General features: G+C 32.3%; 1 protein-coding gene across 1 annotated transcript; it reads left to right on the top strand.

Moving 5' to 3' along the window:
- The first annotated feature begins 267 nt into the window (after nt 1-267).
- LOC114424199 lies at nt 268-17018 on the top strand. Its single transcript, XM_028391050.1, has 9 exons — nt 268-2353; nt 2677-3733; nt 3848-4348; nt 4463-5046; nt 5764-6156; nt 6401-6582; nt 6927-6990; nt 15129-15335; nt 15436-17018. Exons 1-9 carry the CDS (start codon nt 1854-1856, stop codon nt 16922-16924), a joined length of 4977 nt encoding a protein of 1658 aa, XP_028246851.1. The 5' UTR covers nt 268-1853; the 3' UTR covers nt 16925-17018.
- The last annotated feature ends 1863 nt before the right edge of the window (nt 17019-18881 follow it).

Here is an 18881-nt window from a genome sequence, read left to right as displayed (position 1 = left end):
GATAAAAAATATATTTAAACTTTTTTTTAACGTATATCGGATTATGCGAGTAAATTCACTTGATTGACTTATGATTTAATGACTCAATAGCCCAATTAGATTGATGAGCGTTTGAGTTTGATAATATTGGTTCAAGTAGTGAAAAGGGATAATAAGTTGTCATAAAGTCTAACAAAACGTGCTGGTCAAAGGATGTTGGACCCCAACCCACTAGGAAGTGGGAACCTTCTAAGAAAGCCAGTGAAATCGTAAGGACAGAGTACATTTACATCTCTTGTGGAATTCATCTTCCATACTTGAAAAAGTCTAAACGTTTTGATCTCATAGAACTATACAATTTTTGTGTTGTTATTCTCTGCTGTACCTAAGAAGCTCTTGTGTTGAAGTAAAGAATCACTATATTCTTCTTTGTTGCAACAAGTTGGATTGGGACTCTGTAAGGTCTTTTTCTCAATTTTCAATTTTACCTCTGAATAGAAATAATAGATGATGAAATTATATGGCCAATTTGATTTCTTCTTGTTTTCTTTCCCATATTTTAACAGAAGGAGAATGGGTTAAGAATGTAAATGCTGCCTGAGAAAATTAGGTTAGGGACTTCAATAGATGAGTGACTCTATGGTTGTCTAAAATGAAAATAAACTTGTTTTTTTTCTTTTTCTTTCATGAAATATATGGTGAGACAGCACAAACTTTTTATTTATATTCTGAGTATTATTTGGTCAAGCTAACTATGCTAAACTAACAATATTTCTAAGGGAATGAACTTCTAATTTATGTTCAGATTAATCATCTAAAATTCTCATCTTTTAATCTAAGGTAGATCTGTTTTCTCTTATCTAATTATATTTGTGAATTGTGACTGATATGTTGGTTTAATTTTTTAAACTCGTGTTGTGTTAAGCTAGTGTTAAATGGCTAGAAAGTAGAATCAATGCTAACGCCTTCTCTTATCACTTGATACCAATTCCATTAATGTCTATCCTGGTCTGATCATGTGGCTTCCAAGTTATTCTTTCAAGTGTGGTGATCTCAAATCTCAATGCTTTTCTCAGTCTAGGTTGTTCAAGAGAAATTCAATGTTCTACCAGCACCATGATTTGTTTGATAGAAAGCAAGCTCACATTGGTTGAGAAAAGACATATCAGGTTTTAATTGCAGGCCAGTCAATAAAGTTTTATTACAAATTAGGCCCAATTCTAAGTATTTCCTCTGTTTTACCAGTCTTTGCTTTCTGGTCCATAAGTGGGGTTACACAACTGAAAATGAAGCACAACTTGGCCTACAAAGAAGCCAAAACATAGCAGATTTAAAAGTTAATGTCATATTAAATTCTCTGTTCATCGATATCAGTTTGTATTTAAAGTTGACGGTATTTTGTAAACAATCCATCTATTTTACAGCTGCGATGTTTCAAACTTACTGCATAAATATCAATCAAAGGTAGATGCCAGACAGTCAGTAGTTTGATGTCGAAGAAATATTAATCTGAATTTGAAGTTTAGGAGTATAGGTTTCTATCCGCACTAGTATAGTCTATGTAATTTGTAGTTTAGATTCACTATTCTTTTTTTAGACTTTTTTTTTATATCTGATAGTTTATTGAGCTTATGTTATGTTCAAATGGACCATCAGCTTAGACCAAGTCAAAAGCAATTTCCAAGGATCACAGAACACCTCAAAATCATATTAGCTTTGAACTTTGAGCTATTTGATTTCATATTAGACAGATTTATAAATTTCAATGAATAATAGCTAGGGCAAGTGTCAAAAATGCATTGTAACGTAAAAGCTTTTTCATTTCTTCAACTGTAGCATTTTGGTAGTTGCAGGTACAGAACTACGAAATCATAATGAATGAGCAGCAAAGGATCACTGATGTTGCTTCTTCCTCTAACTCTTCATCTATGTCATCTTCTAAACAATATGATGTTTTCCTGAGCTTTCGAGGTGAAGACACTCGAAGGAGCTTCACAAGCCATCTATATGAATCTTTGAATGAAGTGAAAGTCCAAACCTATATAGATGATCGACTTGAAAAGGGAGAAGAAATCTCACCTACACTCACCAAAGCCATCGAAAATTCTCGTGTATCTATTGTCATTTTCTCAGAGAACTATGCTTCCTCAAAGTGGTGCTTGGGTGAACTCATCAAGATTATGGAAAGCAAGAAAGAAAAAGGACAGATTGTGATTCCAGTTTTCTACAACATAGACCCATCCCATGTGAGGAAGCAGACAGGGAGCTATGAGCAAGCCTTTGAAAAACATGAGGGAGAACCCAGATGCAACAAATGGAAAACTGCTCTCACTGAAGCAGCCGGTTTAGCTGGGTTTGACTCTCGAAATTACAGGTGAATAATTAAATTTTCTGAAAGAAAAAAAAATGAGAAAGACAATGTATTGGTTTAAATTGAGTTGTGGCCAAATTTGATTCTAAATTGAGCATACTTCTGTTGTAGTACGTCACCTTTTATGGTAGTTTACTTAAGAAGTTTGATGCATAAAAAGAACATAGGCATATGTATAATCTTCTCTAAGTCATTATATTTTCATTCCCCAATTATTCTTTTGTTTGTTTCTCTACTTCACTACCATATTCATTTTAGATTATGTGTAATCAATCATTTATCTAGTTACACATCGTTTATTTCTTACTTTCCCTTTAATATGTTAGGACTGATCCTGAATTACTTAAGGACATTGTTGGAGCTGTTTTGCGAAAATTGCCTCCTAGATACCAAAACCAACGTAAAGGACTGATTGGAATTGAGGACCATTGTAAACAGATTGAGTCGTTACTAAAAATTGGTTCAAGTGAAGTTAAAACCCTTGGAATATGGGGTATGGGTGGTATAGGTAAAACCACCCTTGCTACTACTTTATATGACAAACTGTCTCATAAGTTTGAAGATGCTTGCTTCCTCGCAAACTTGAGTGAACAATCAGACAAGCCCAAAAATCGTAGTTTTGGTAATTTTGATATGGCTAACTTAGAGCAATTAGATAAAAATCATAGTAGGCTTCAAGATAAAAAAGTTCTCATTATCCTAGATGATGTCACTACCTCAGAGCAATTAGATAAAATAATTCCAGATTTTGATTGTGATTTCTTGGGACCAGGAAGTAGAGTCATTGTTACAACAAGAGATAAACAAATACTTAGCCGAGTTGATGAAATATATCCGGTTGGGGAATGGAGCTTTGATAAGTCTCTTCAGCTTTTCTGTTTGACTGCTTTTGGAGAAAAACAACCTAATGATGGCTATGCGGATCTATCAAGAATGGTGGTTTCCTATTGCAAAGGTATTCCTTTGGCTTTAAAAGTCTTGGGTGCAAGTCTTCGATCAAGAAGTAAAGAAATCTGGGAATGTGAATTGAGAAAACTTCAGAAGATTCCAAATAAGGAAATTCATAAAGTATTAAAACTAAGTTATGATGGCTTAGATCGTTCGGAGCAGGACATATTTCTAGACATTGCATGTTTCTTCAAAGGACGAGATAGATGTTGGGTAACAAGAGTACTGGAAGCTTTTGAGTTCTTTCCAGCACCTGGGATAAACATCCTTTTAGATAAAGCTCTCATAACAATTTCAGATAGCAATCTGATATTAATGCATGACTTGATACAAGAAATGGGTCGAGAAATTGTTCATCAAGAATCTAAAGACCCAGGAAGACGAACCCGATTATGGAGACATGAGGAAGTGCACGATGTATTGAAATATAACAAGGTAAATGGAAGATGTAATTGCCTATAGTTGTGAATATATACATATGTCTTTTTAGAATTAATGTAGGTAGTATGATAGAATTTGCTAAATATTATTCTAATTTTTGTTTGTCAGGGAACTGATGTTGTTGAAGGCATAAGTTTAGATTTGTCTAGATTAAATGAGGATCTAAATTTGAGCTCCAATTCCCTTGCAAAGATGACTAACTTGAGATTTCTTCGAATTGATGGAGAAAGCTGGCTGAGTGACAGAATTTTTAACGGGTACCTTCCTAATGGTCTTGAATCATTGTACCTTTCTAATGATGTTGAGCCATTGTACTTTCCTGGTCTTGAGTCACTAGTACTGTACTTTCCTAATGGTCATGTGTCATCGTACCTTCCTAATGGTCTTGAGTCATTTTACTTTCTTGATGGTCCTGTGTCATTGTACCTTCCTAATGGTCTTGAGTCATTGTACTTTCCTAGTGGTCTTGAGTCATTGTCTAATCAACTAAGGTACCTTCACTGGGATCTATGTTATCTTGAGTCTTTGCCACCTAACTTTTGTGCTGAACAGCTAGTAGTGCTTCACATGAAATTTAGCAAGCTTAAAAAGCTTTGGGATGGGGTTCAGGTAAGAATGTGTGGCTATACAAACTATATTTTTCTTAGGTTTCTCTTACAGTTAAGGCTCATGATTATGAATTTTAAAATTTATGAACAATGTGATGCACCTTTCTTGTTACAGAATCTTGTAAATTTGAAGGAAATTGACCTTTCGTATTCCGAAGACCTCATTGAGATCCCAAACTTATCTGAAGCAGAAAATCTTGAAAGCATTTCACTTTCAGGTTGCAAAAGCTTGCATAAACTCCATGTTCATTCAAAATCTCTCCGTGCAATGGAACTTGATGGTTGTTCATCTCTCAAGGAATTCTCAGTAACATCAGAGAAAATGACAAAATTGAACTTATCTTACACCAATATAAGTGAATTGTCATCATCAATTGGTCACTTGGTGTCTTTAGAAAAGTTATACTTAAGGGGAACTAATGTTGAGAGCTTGCCTGCAAATATCAAAAACCTTTCAATGCTGACAAGCCTTCGGCTAGATGGTTGCAGGAAACTCATGTCTCTACCGGAGCTTCCACCATCCTTGAGATTGCTTGATATAAATGGTTGTAAGAAGCTCATGTCACCATCCCAAAGACACAACATAAAACTTAAGAAAATATATAAATATGTACTAAAAAAAATTTCTATATTGTTTTCTATATTGTTTTATGTAGTTTTATGTACAATTATGTTATCTCTTTTTATTCAAATTAAAATGTAACAAGTGATTAGAAACTATATATAACTCTCTCAATTTAGGTTTTTTTTCTTCTTACATTCATAAATCTATATTAAATGAATTTCCAGTTAACTATACATATAAACATGTAATGTATATAATAGACATACAGTGTTTCATTACCCAAAAAAAAAGACTCGCAGTATGTTTCTTTAACAAAATAAGAAACACCAACTAAAACTCAAAATGTAAAAGAATTAAAACTTTGAAATTATTATTTTAATAAATAAAAAATATATACAAACTTTAATATGAAATGATATTTTAACAATGATATATGATAGTACGGAACTATAACATTTTCTTGAGGACGTCCGATATGAAATGATTTGTGATTTCTGACTAACCTTTTAAACTAATAATTTGTGTTAAGCAAGTTTTTTTTTTACTGCGGTTAAGCAAGTGTTATGTAGCTAGAAAGTAGAAACTACGCAAAAGCTTTCAGTTTGCTGTTATCTGCAATATTGTCTATGTTGTTTCGAACATGACCTTGTCCTTGATCATATTAGATAGTAAAGACAAGGGTACAAAATGCATTGAAACAAAATATTTTTCATTTCTTCAACTGTAACATTCTTCTGATGGTTGCAGGTGCGACACTAGGAATTAATTCATAATGAATGACCACCAAAGCATTAATTTTGTTGCTTCTTCATCTAAGTGATATGACGTTTTTCTAAGCTTTCTAGGTGAAGACACCCGAATTTCACAAGCCATCTATATAAATCTTTGAATGAAGAAAAAGTCCAAACCTATATAGATGATCAACTTGAAAAGGGAGATGAAATCTCACCAGCACTCACCAAAGCCATCGAAGATTCTCATGTATATATTCTAATTTTCTCAGAGAACGATGCTTCCTCAAAATGGTGCTTGGGTGAACTCATCAAGATTATGGAATGCAAGAATGAAAAAGGACAAATGGTAATACCAGTTTTCTACAACGTAGATTCATCCCATGTGAGGAAGCAGACAGGGAGCTGTGAGCAAGCCTTTGAAAAACATGAGGGAGAACCTAGGTGCAAGAAATGGAAAGCTGTTCTCACTGAAGCATTCAATTTAGCTGGGTGGAACTCTCGAACTTATAGGTAAATTAATAAAATGAATTGAGTGATTAAATTTTCTGAAAGAAAAAATGAGAAAGACAATGTATTGATTATCTTTAAAAAATAATAGGCATTGATTATCTTTTCTAAGTCATTTGACTTTAATTGCCCCCTTATATTCTTGTTTGTTTCTCTATTGCACTATCATATTGATATTAGATTATGTATAATCAATCACTTTTAGTTACACATCATTTATTTCTTTTGTTTGCCTTTAATATGCTAGGACTGATCCTGAATTACTTAAGGACATAGTTGGAGATGTTTTTCGAAAATTGCCTCCTAGATACCAAAACCAACGTAAAGGACTAGTCGGGATTGAGGAACATTGTAAAAAGATTGAATATTTACTAAAAATTGGGCAAAGTGAAGTTAAAACCCTTGGAATATGGGGCATGGATGGCATAGGTAAAACCACCCGTGCTACTACTTTATATCACAAACTACCTGATGAGTTTGAATATTGTTGCTTCCTCGCAAATGTAAGTGAAAAATCAGACAAGCTCCAAAACCATAGTTTTGGTAATTCTGATATGGCTACCTTTGAGCAATTAGATAAAAATAATAGTAGGTTTCGAGATAAAAAACCTTTCAATGCTGACAAGTCTTCGGTTGCGAGAAACTCATGTCTCTACCAAAGCTTCCACCATCCCTAGAAGAGCTTGGTTTAGATGATTCAATAACTATTCCTCATCTTCCAACATCTGACTTGTGCGGTTTCGTTTACTGCATCATTCTTTCTGTGGGATCAGCCTTAATTGGTAATATTTGGTGTTCTACCTATGAAGATGGCATAGAGGTCAGCTGGGACAGAAGGTATACATGCATGTTGCCAAAATTTAATTACAGATCATGTGATATTTTGGTATGGTCATTTCAGCAATATAATATTTATATTTGGATGGAATGGTGATGAAGAGAGGATAAAAGAATGTGGGGTCTTCCCAGTATATGCCACAACATCAGGATTGAAGCTGGTTAGCAATAGTGGCAAAGAAATTTTTGAATGTGAATCCATTGAGTGGGAACAACTTCTACATGCATCAAAGAGGAGGAAGACTTCATGCCAGAAGAATGATAATCTTCTTGTGATTACTTAACCGGTATGAAATTTCACTCATGTGACACCCTCTACCCCTCACATATATACTAATAAGGAATAAAAAAAAATTCAAATATTAATTAAAAGTATTTTAAAACATTTTTTTTAAACAAGTTTTTCAAAGGGGAAAAAGGCTCACATTCATTTTCTTCTACATCATATTCAAACTTGTCCAAATAAATAATAAAGCATTCTCGACTCAACAAGGTCGTCTAAGCTTCATACAATTAATATAGAACCTATGTCCTAATGTCACATCCTATTAGAGCGTTGTGTTCCCGTGTCCTCTAGCATGAGGTTCTTCATAGTCATCCATCTATTCATCTGCTCCTCCGAACACAAGTTCAAGATCATCACAGGATCCAAACACAACAACACACAGGGAGTGAGTTATCACATTCCTAGCTAATAGAGAAACAAGACAATTAAATATACATATTATATAAATGAGATACCACTTGCTTAAACGTAGCTCACGTAACTTCACCACTTCGTCATTCAAAATTCACTTTTCAATTATCAATCACATTACACAAGAATCCCACACTTCGATCAAGATATAATAACACATCAATTAGCAAACATATGCAATAGTTATGCTAAGACTCAATCCTATATGCAATGTGGTACCATGTCAGTGAAAAACCACCCTGAGACGCTTAGAAGTACATAACAAGACACACCACACAATGAGTTTGTCAGGTCACTCTCACTAAGTAAGATTATAGGGAGACCAATCAGGGTCACGATGTTTTGCGAGAATGCTCCAACCTTATGAGATCAGCATAGGCTTAAAGGAGCACTCAAACCCGGTGACCCCCAAGGCCTACACTCCGAAGAGTCCGTCAGGGCCTCTCCCTCCTGATTCAGGTCCAACCCCTAAAATAATTTTTTTTTACATGTAGACACTGCTCATGAATTATACAATACCCACGACCTTACACTCATGTTTTAAACACGTTCAACACAATTGCGCTACGATTTAACACTGGTTCCTAAATAGGAAACCTACATTTTCTCTTTAACACTGGGCATCAACACTTTTCTCAAGATAACGCTGGTTGGGTTATTGTACAATTCATAGCTTACAACACAAGTAATTTCACATCAAGTGTTAACTACACACTTATCCACAAGTAGAACTCATTCACAATTTCACATCTCATAGTATCACAATTCACCATCACATGTTTACATGTATCTCACAAATTAACACATGTTGAACTTTACACTTATACTCAATCTCAATAACAATATTATAATCTCAAAGCAACATGTTCTTCTACAATTCATCACATACTCACAATTTGAACCATCATTTCATATCTTCAATATAACAATTTATATAAAAGACTATCACAACATTAGGACTAAAACCCTTAAATAATATTACACAATTATATCAAAATCATAGGTCGAAATATACAAATATCAAGAGCACAATTTATCAAGCAATTTTCATTAGGACATCAATATTTTATTTATAATCATAAAGGAAAAATTGCAATTTAATAAACATCTCAAAATAAAACCTCAATTTAATCCTCTAAGGATCCCTAGACATATTCTCACTAAGCCCCAACTGTGAATAACTCATCCCTTACCTCTGAGCGAACTCACGTGTCTTCAGCCAGCGATAGCAACATCTCTAGCGGTTCCCTGAAATTCTTTCAATTATTCCTCCGACTGCTCCGATAGAATTCCCAAACGTCAGAGAGACGGAGAAGAGATTGAAACCTTCACTTATACTGTCTTCATGCGATTCCTTTTTCTCCCTCTACGAATATTATCTCGCAAATCCCAACGGTGGAAGTGTGAGGAATTGAATTTCGAACAACATATCCAAATTTCATGAAAATCCAACGGCTAACGAAACTGGGATCATATTTTTACCGAGACAGTTTTGGGTTTTTGCGGGAAATTAAAATGCTACAATGCGAAGGGTTTTCCTCTAAGCTCAGATATGATTTTGAAATTTCCAACGGTGAGAATTTTCGGAATTGGGTTGCGAACATGATAGTCAAATTTCACGACGATCCAACGGTGAACGGGTTCGAGATCGTCGTTTTTCTGAGATAGGTTTGGTGGGCTGTGAAAAAAGAAAGGGTTTTGAGAAGAGGAGGGAAAAACGAAAATGAGGCCAAAAAGGAGACATCTGACTTAACATAACTATTTATACCTAAGGTACTCAGCCTATTATTTGCTCTATATTTATTTATTTATTTTTACTAAAAAGCTTTTTAAATTTATTTACGAAAAACTGGGATGTTACAACTCACTTCTTGACAGTAGCCCACTTATTTGATTCTTTTTTCTTAAATCAAAAGGTGAGTGTATGACTCTTTTCCTTTTCTCTATTCATTCCCCATCACTTCCTAAATTCACTTAACTCATCCCTATCACCCAAGGCGCATCCTTCTCATTCCAAACATTCTAGAACTTCTATTTACACCTAAAACAAGGTTTTTTTTTTCATATGTAACATAATCATACATACAAACACCACGTGTCATCACCTCACAATTAATTAATTAATTATAAATGTACACTTCAATTAAATTTAGATTCTCTTGCAATGCAATTAAGTCACCTGCAAGAAAATTACGAAAAGTATAACGTTACACCAATCATTTGGATCTGGCACACATCTAACTTGGTGCAACTCAGCCTTTACCCAATTGACCAGGCATGTCATGTAATTTTTATTTTTATTTTTACATTTTTACAGTTGAAGAACATTATTCATTTGAGAAAATTTAATTTATACCTTATAATTGTGTTTTTTTTTTATATAGATTTGCTTAATTCTTTACCAAGTATAATTGCATTTTGTGATTTGAGATGATAAAGTTGTTGTCACTTATAATTTGACTTCTTTCCCTTGATTTTTTTGTTATCTGTGAGTAAAACTTATATTTACTCTATCTCATTTGGTTGACTTACTGGTTTGAAAAATGATTATTCTTTATCAGAATAATAATGAGATGAATGAAAAATTGTATTGTCAAAATAAAATAGGTATTGTAAAAGTATATTGACTTCATTGAATTTTTTTATAGTTGCTACTCATATATTAGATTATGTTTGTCAATAAACAATGATAGTTTTAATAAATAAATAAGCTAGATTATGTCTGTGTCTGTCAGATTATATTGAATTTTGAACAAATATGTTGTTCATGATTTTTAAACAAGTTCAAAACTTGTCTTCTAAATATATTAAATTTTGTTAAACTTTAAGTGTATAAATTTATAGATTTTTTCTTTGCTTAAATATATTTTTCGTCCTTACAATTTAACATTTTTTCATTTTGTTCTTTGTAATTTTTTTTCGTTTTAATCCTTGTCAAATATGTTTTTTGTTTTGTTTCCGTTCTTAAAACGCTTTAAATAATTTTCTTTTTCACTTTTCAAAGATTTTTTTTATCATTCAAAGTTCTATCTAAAATATTTTATGGACGAAAAACAAAACAAACACATTTTACAATAATTAAAATGAAAAAAAAATGCAGGGACAAAAGTAAAATAAAAGCACTAAATTGTAGGGGAAAAATATATTTAAACTTTTTTTAATGTGGACTAGATCATGTGAGTAAATTATTGATTTCCTTGATTGACTTATGATTTAATGACTCAATAGCCCAATTAGATTGATGAGCGTTTGAGTTTGATAATATTGGTTCAAGTAGTGAAAAGGGATAATAAGTTGTCATAAAGTCTAACAAAACGTGCTGGTCAAAGGATGTTGGACCCCAACCAACTAGGAAGTGGGAACCTTCTAAGAAAGCCAGTGAAATCGTAAGGACAGAGTACATTTACATCTCTTGTGGAATTCATCTTCCATACTTGAAAAAGTCTAAACGTTTTGATCTCATAGAACTATACATTTTTTGTGTTGTTATTCTCTGCTGTACCTAAGAAGCTCTTGTGTTGAAGTAAAGAATCACTATATTATTCTTTGTTGCAACAAGTTGGATTGGGCCTCTGTAAGGTCTTTTTTCTCAATTTTCAATTGTACCTCTGAATAGAAATAATAGATGATGAAATTATATGGCCAATTTGATTTCTTCTTGTTTTCCATGTTTTAACAAAAAGAGAATGGGTTAAGAATGTAAATGTTGCCTGAGAAAATTAGGTTAGGGACTTCAAAAGATTATTGACTCTATGGTTGTCTAAAATGAAAATCAACTTGTTTATTTTTCTTTCATAAAATATTTGGTGAGACAGCACAAACTTTTTATTTATATTCTGAGTATTATTTAGTCAAACTAACTATGCTAAACTCACAATAGAGAATGAACTTCTAATGTTCAGATTAATGAGCTAAAAGTCTCATTAGATCTGTTTTCTCTTATCTAATTATTGTGAATTGTGACTGATATGTTGGTTTAATTTTTTAAATTTGTGTTGTCTTAACCTAGTGTTAAATCACAATTTGAATTAAAAAGTTATATTAAGAACGGGATGTAGAATTCAAAGAGGGATGTGTATCTAGGAGTCTACTTGAATGGGTAAGTTAAACTGAACAAATACATTTAAATAATGTATGTATTATAATAACTTATTATTCTCCAATATAGGCAAATGACAATCATATGTCTTAAGGACAATTTTGTCATCTAGTTTTGTTCCTTGCACAATAGGCCAGAAAACTATTTGAAATGAATTATTAACAGATTTGTTGTTTAAGTAATTTTAGTATTGTAGTTTAGTTAATTTACATTTTTTACAATTCATTTTGTGTATGAACTTTAAATATTATTTTTAATTCATAGTAAATATTCAATTTATATGGAATTTCTATTAAAAACTATATGAAAATAGACTAAAATTATTTGGATTGATTCTGATTTTCAATTTGCAAGTTAATTTGAATTAAGTAAAAAAATAGATAACATATTTAAAAAAAAATCCAATAAACATATCAATTTTTATAAAAATCGATGCTAACTTTGACTCAACATCGATTTTAATAAAAACTGATGTTGTCTTCTACTTACCAACATCAGTTTATAACAAAATCGATGATGTTGTTGTTGAAAAACAATATCGATTTTTACTAAAAAAACGATGTTGATTAGCATAATGCAACATCGGTTTTGACTCAAAACTAATGTTGATAATACAAATCAACATCGATTTTCCCCCCCTAAAAACTAATGTTGTAAGTATAACTTAACATCAATTTTTATAAAAATTGATATTGTAAGTATAACTTAACATTGATTTTGATAAAAACTAGTGTTTTGTACAAATTTTACTTTTTTTGTTATTTCTTATTATACAATATCGATTTTTAAAAAAATCAATGTTGTGAGATTTATGCTAATTTCAGTTTTATAAAATCGATGTTAACATTATTACTTTCAATATCGATTAATAACCAATATTGAAAGTACTTAATAACTGATGTTAAAATCTTATTTTTTAATAGTGGAGGAAACATAATAATAAAAAATAATTTCTTGTTATAAATATGTAGGATAAAAAAAAGCATATAACAAAAAAAAAACTCAAAAGTACAGAAATTATCTAAGAATTACATATAATTAAATTGCATTTCTTGATGACTAAATGGAAACCACACTAAAAGTTCTTCCATTGAATTAAAGAAATAGATATTGACCCCATGTTGTGCATGTTTGTTAAAAAAGGCATACGATGTAGTTCGTTGATATTAGAAATATTTTAAAACAATGAATTGATTATTGTTAAAGTATATGTTGAAATAAATAAAGAAGCATAACATTTATGCATATGAAACATATATTTTATTTGCTAAACTTGTATTGTATGGATCATGTTGAAACTTGAAAGACATGTATTGTCTCGTATCAATCATATCTTGGTTGTTAGAAAATCTTATATTATGTCTCACTTCTCGGAATACGATTTATATATATTTATTGAATTATTTTAATTAATATCAATTAATTTTAGGTTAAAATTTAACATTGGTATAATAGACTCAATGAATATCAATTATGTTGATATATTGGTATCGTCTATTGAAGTGACTAGCAGTCTTGGAAGTATATGGTTTGGCTGAGGCATTTGGTCCTTCATGTCATAGGAATAATAGTTTTCTATCTTCTCATGCTTAATTAATAAATAGCGCACAATCATTTTATATAAGATAATTTCATATCGGTCATGTTTCGTCAATAAATGCCATCCTGAATCCTCTGCATATGACTTGCAAAGCATTTAGCAAAGCTGGAAAGTAGTTGTGAGCTAAAGTTTACATGAGCATGAATGTTGACTTTACTGGGCACTTTTGCTGAACTTATTTGGTAATTGGTTTGGTTTGGTTTTCGATCAAAATCCTACTGAAAATGAATGACTCGACTCTCCTAAATGAATTATGGAAAAATCACCTTTTTCTAGTTAATTGAGGGCTCTGCCAATAGAATTAATTAACATGCCATTGCGGTGATTCTTTTGGGTAGACCTTATTCTTTTATCACTTTTAGCATAAATGCAACATAATAAAGTACCTGTAAGTAAAATGAATTGAAGATTATAACAAAACGGTTCCCTGTATAATCTAACAATTCATGATATACATTCGACAATATTTAAGCAAATTTATAATTCAGTAATTTATTCTTGTACGTTGACATTTCTTCACACAGGTATAATATCCCCTGCTTGTTCAATTTAAGGTTCGTCATGGTTCATTTCAAATTAATGCTATGTAGGAGGGAAGCACCCTCATATACATGCAAGGGGATTGGTACTAACTAATCTAAGGAATTGGTGCTGAAAATAGTGTAAATGTAAAGGGAAAGCTGCAAGAGTATTCACTTTAATAAATTGATATTAATTACAGCATTAACAATTAAAAATGATATTCTCTCTTACTTCACCGCCAAGAAATGGATTTTCCTCATGAGGCAGATTATCCTTGTAAGATGCCTTGAGGCACAATTCTCATGGAGGGGCAGATAAAATTTTCTGGAAATGACTTACATAAACAATAAGATATTATAAGAGCCAAGGTAACTTATGTTGTCACGATCCACATAAATGCAGTCCTTCTTACTTTGATTTGTCTCTCTCCAACCTATCCAATTACAAACAGGCCCCCTCCCATTGTGTAAGAAAGGATGGGCTATTGTGACAATTTCTCAATGAAAAAAGAACGATGCCAAACTTGTTATTGGGTATTTGGGTTCTCTTTGCTTGTCATAGTCTGTTGGAATAATTCCATTTGAGAAACAAAGGATAGACTACAGTGGAAATTTTCTCCTGGGAAGAAAGAATGACGTGAAACATGATTTTGGTATTCTTTGCATGTCTTTATCTATTGGAATACTTTCTTGCCAAAGGAAAACAAAAAAGAAAGATACTTTTCTTTCATCATTTTCCCATGCAATGACTGTTCTTTATTATTGTCTTCCTTCATGGTTTCTGTCGTTTCAATTTAATAAATTCTTTATTTTCTACACAAATCTTCTATTTTCTATGCTGGAGTTTTAAAAAAAATACATGAAACAATATTGTCTTGTTATGCATTAATTTTATATGTTTTTTACCATAGACAATTTCATATTTAATTTTATTTCGAGTTTAAGTTTCTTCTAAACAAATTCTATTGAGTGAATACCAAGTTAAATACATCAAATTCCAAGTTAAGAAAAGGATGACGTTAAACTTTTGTCATTTGATCCCATGAGTGTAACTTGATGTCATAATTTATAATTTTCAAAAACTATATATATTGAGGTCCTTTCTTCAGTTTTGCATCAAGCCACAAAATCACTCACCATTGTGTCCCTCAATCTTATTGTAAAAATATATTGTTTCTTTCATCTGTTTTCCATAAAATATAATCACACAAAATCATAAAGTCTTTCATCTGCCACCATAAAGTCTGTCCCTGAAGCAAAAAAGAAAATGTCTATTCGAACAAATCGCTTTAAAGCAGTGGATAGAGTGTTGAAGGATCTGGAGAGAGTAGAAAAAGAAGGGAAATTGAATGATTTGAAGTCTGAGTTGAACAAGATAAAGGAGGTGTTTTTGAAGGTGAAGGAGAATGAAGAAGAACTCCTTGACACGTTAGCGGTTGTGGATGGCTATATTCGCAACAAAAACATAGCTAAGTTGAGGGAAGAGGAGGGACACTTTTGCCAGAAAATATGGAATTCAACTCTAAAGTTGCTGCCAGCTGCCAGCTGCTGCCTCATCTGGACAATCATCTCATCATGCTCAAGCTGCTCTCTCATCTGGACAATCATCTCATCATGTCACTCCACTCCCTTCTTCCACCACTCCACAACTTCATCAGGAGGAGGACTTGCAAATTATTAAGGACTATTGTAACAACCTTGATCCTTATGACAAACGTTGCTTCTCATCTCTCATCTTGCAGTTTCCTGAAAATGCTGTTTTCAAGAGAAGGGAATTAATCGCTCTCTGGTTCTCTCGGTATGGTGATTATATTTGGCCTGCAGAGAAACGGGTTGATCCTCTTTTGAGAAGTAAAGTAATTGTACCCCATGGTAATGGCAAGTCTCCCATTGCGAGTAAATTTAAAATTAATCCGTTGGTCCGTCACAAGTCACTAAGTCCATTGTTTCAAAATGAGGAAGTGCCGATTTGTGGTTATTATTCACAAATAAAGACCTCATCTTCATCTCGTGCCAGTGATATTGGGTATGAACGTTTAGTACTTGACCAACGTAAAATTAAATTAAGTGATGGCTTTGGCTTTAAATCTAACCGTTGCTTTTATATTCATAATGTTGGTGCAAGTTATCTTAATTTTGGACCCGGATGGATGGCCAAAATGAAGGATTTGCAGGTGCTTCAACTTGGTCGTTGGACGAAAGATTCACCAAAACATCATATTGAAGTGGACAGTGAAGAATTCCTCAAGGAGTTGAGTGGTCACGAGTATTTCAGATGTCTTAGCCTTCGAGGGATATCAAGAATATTCGAGCTTCCACCTTCCATCGTAAAAATTGAGAGCCTAGAAACTCTAGATCTCAAGGCCTGTCACAATCTAGAAACGCTACCTAGTGATATTTCATCATTGCAAAGTCTCTGGTATTTGAATTTGTCTGAGTGCTACTTGTTGGACAGAATGCCAAAGGGGATTGAGAACCTGACTGTGCTTAGGGTACTGAAGGGATTTGTATTAGGTAGTTCTAGCAAGACTCCCTGCCGAATATCTGATATTGCTGCAAGATTGAAAAGACTAGAGCGACTCAGCATACGTATAGGAAGTGGGGCCGTGATCCAAGATGGGGAGTTTGAAAGCTTGGAAGAGTTGTCAAAACTAGAGCATCTAAAAATATCATGGGGTGTATTTGACACAAGGTACATTGATATTCAGATAAGTGTGCCTTCAAGTTTGAAAAAGTTGCATCTTGAAGGCTTTCCTGGCCAAAATATTCCAGAATGGTTGAAGCCTAGCAAACTACCTCAAGAATTGGAATTGAGAGAGCTACATATAACAGGAGGAAAACTCGAAAGTTTGGATCATGGTGAAAATAATGATTGGGGTGTGGAGATGGTGTATCTCAAGTACCTAAAGGATTTGGATGTTGACTTGGAACATTTGAGAAAGTTGTTTCCTTCTCTAAGGTACGTAGAAATAAAACAAATCTTAAACCAGCCATACCTTGAATGGAGCATTAATTGAACAGAGGTTACAATAAGTCTAGCATTAAATGCTCCATATATAATTTTTTTTGTTTTTTTTAATATATTATTAGTGTATGTTGACGTTTTTTCTATTTTTGGTTCTGGTAATTTTTTTTTTATAATTTTAGTCTCTTTAAGGTGATGTTTTTTTTTTAATTTGGATTAATGTAATTTTTTTTTATTTTTAGTTCTTGTCAATTTATATTTTTTTAATTTTAATCGATTCAAATTTTTCATTTATAATTCCATAAATTCACACTTAAAAAAAATACAAACTGATATAGAGTAAAATTTAAAAAAAGACTTGCAAAAATCAAAATTATATTTAAACCTCCTTTATATTATGTAAAAATAAAATTGTCCGATACACTTGTTATCTGAAGAGTAATGTTGTTTACAAAATTGTATTGATGATCTCGGTTAGTTGCTATAAATTATGTCATCTTCTATCGTCTCTCACTTATCCTCAACTTGTATCATTAACCTTTTTCTCAAAAAATAAAAATAAAATCAATATCATTAAATACCGCCATCAAATTATTGTGCAATCCACGAAACAAATGTTCAGTTTCTATAAACTTGTAAGGATTGAATTTGTATTATCCCTGTATTTTAAATAAAATTTTAACGGAGTCAATAATAACACAATTTCATCACCTTTATCGGCATACATCAATTTTTTTTTTTATCAAATTGGTATGATTTACCTTTCAAATTATCTAAACCAAATATAGATCCCCTAACTAAATTATTTTAGATACTATTTAAGTGTAGATTATCAAAGAACTTCTAGAGTTAAACCCAAGTTGAGATTTCTACAAGAGAAAATCAAATCATGAGTCAATTTTCTTTAGTAACACAACAGAAAAACAGTTATTTTGCATATAAAAATTGGGTAAACTTTTTAATGAAGCTTAATCTAATTAATGCAAAATAGGAAGAAAGAAGATAAAAATTATTTTGATTTTGTTCTTTTGACAAGTATTATTATTCTTCTACAACACACGATGATATAACTCCAAATTCAACACCACACAGTATTGCACAAAGGAAAACAATTGTATTTCACTAAAGTCCCTTAGAATTTACCGATGTCTATTCCTTTCTAAGACGTTCATAGATGATACTGGTGTCTATCACTTTCTCTTTTGCCATGTTCACAATATAATCAAGATATGGAAGGAGGCTAATATCAGCAAGATTGAAGAATTTTCCTCAGCCATTATTGTCCATTGTACAACAACTTATCCTAACTTTTCTTTTGCACTCTTGAATCACTTTAAGATCCAGGATGATACCAGATGTTGCAGCAAACAAACTGTGAATGCCTAATTTCTAGGTTGGTGGATCAATGTTCTGTCCTTTAACATCTAGTCTAGCCAATGTTTCACAAAAGCCCTCTCTTTTTTTTTACTGTTTTCCCAAGTAATTCAACCCCTTGAAACTATTTTTCTGCATAATATCTTATTGGAACAGTTGTTTAAAACTTAAAATAAGTCATTTTAAAATAAGCACTTATTGAATAAGCAGAGAGGGAACAGAAAACTGTTTTTTTTTAACAGAAACAATTTAAACAAACACATCAGAAAAATATAAAACTGCTTATTTTATTAAAACAAGCTTTAAAAAAAAAAGATAAGCTTAAACAAACTCACCCATTATCACCCAAGACTCTGCAGAATAAGTTGAAGGCACAAAATTAATATGGACCAATATCAAGGGAAGAAGCTTAAGGATACACCAAGTAGGAAATACATTGACTCATTCATGACACACCTAAGCATGTGTTTTGAGTTACTTTCCCCTACTTGCCTACACATCCAACATAACCAAACACATAAGGAAGAGCACATTACAAAATCATGCTCCCACACTACATTTTCCACCACAATAGACCTCTTTATTTTTCCCTATGACAGAACACAAGCACAACCAACTAGTGGATCTACAAACAT

This window comes from Glycine soja, chromosome 8 (genome assembly GCF_004193775.1).
Source record: "Glycine soja cultivar W05 chromosome 8, ASM419377v2, whole genome shotgun sequence".
NCBI classification, from domain to species: Eukaryota; Viridiplantae; Streptophyta; class Magnoliopsida; order Fabales; family Fabaceae; genus Glycine; species Glycine soja.
The sequence above is the reverse complement of the archived record's forward strand: the minus strand, read 5'-3'. Positions and strand labels throughout refer to the sequence as shown.

Excerpts from the sequence above, each read along its gene's own strand:
- LOC114424199 (XM_028391050.1), top strand. The coding sequence starts at position 1,854 with ATGAATGAGCAGCAAAGGATCACTGATGTTGCTTCTTCCTCTAACTCT. Across the intron at positions 4,349-4,462 it reads AGCTTTGGGATGGGGTTCAG|AATCTTGTAAATTTGAAGGA; the intron begins GTAAGAATGTGT and ends TTCTTGTTACAG. Across the intron at positions 5,047-5,763 it reads CTTTTTATTCAAATTAAAAT|ACACCCGAATTTCACAAGCC; the intron begins GTAACAAGTGAT and ends TTCTAGGTGAAG.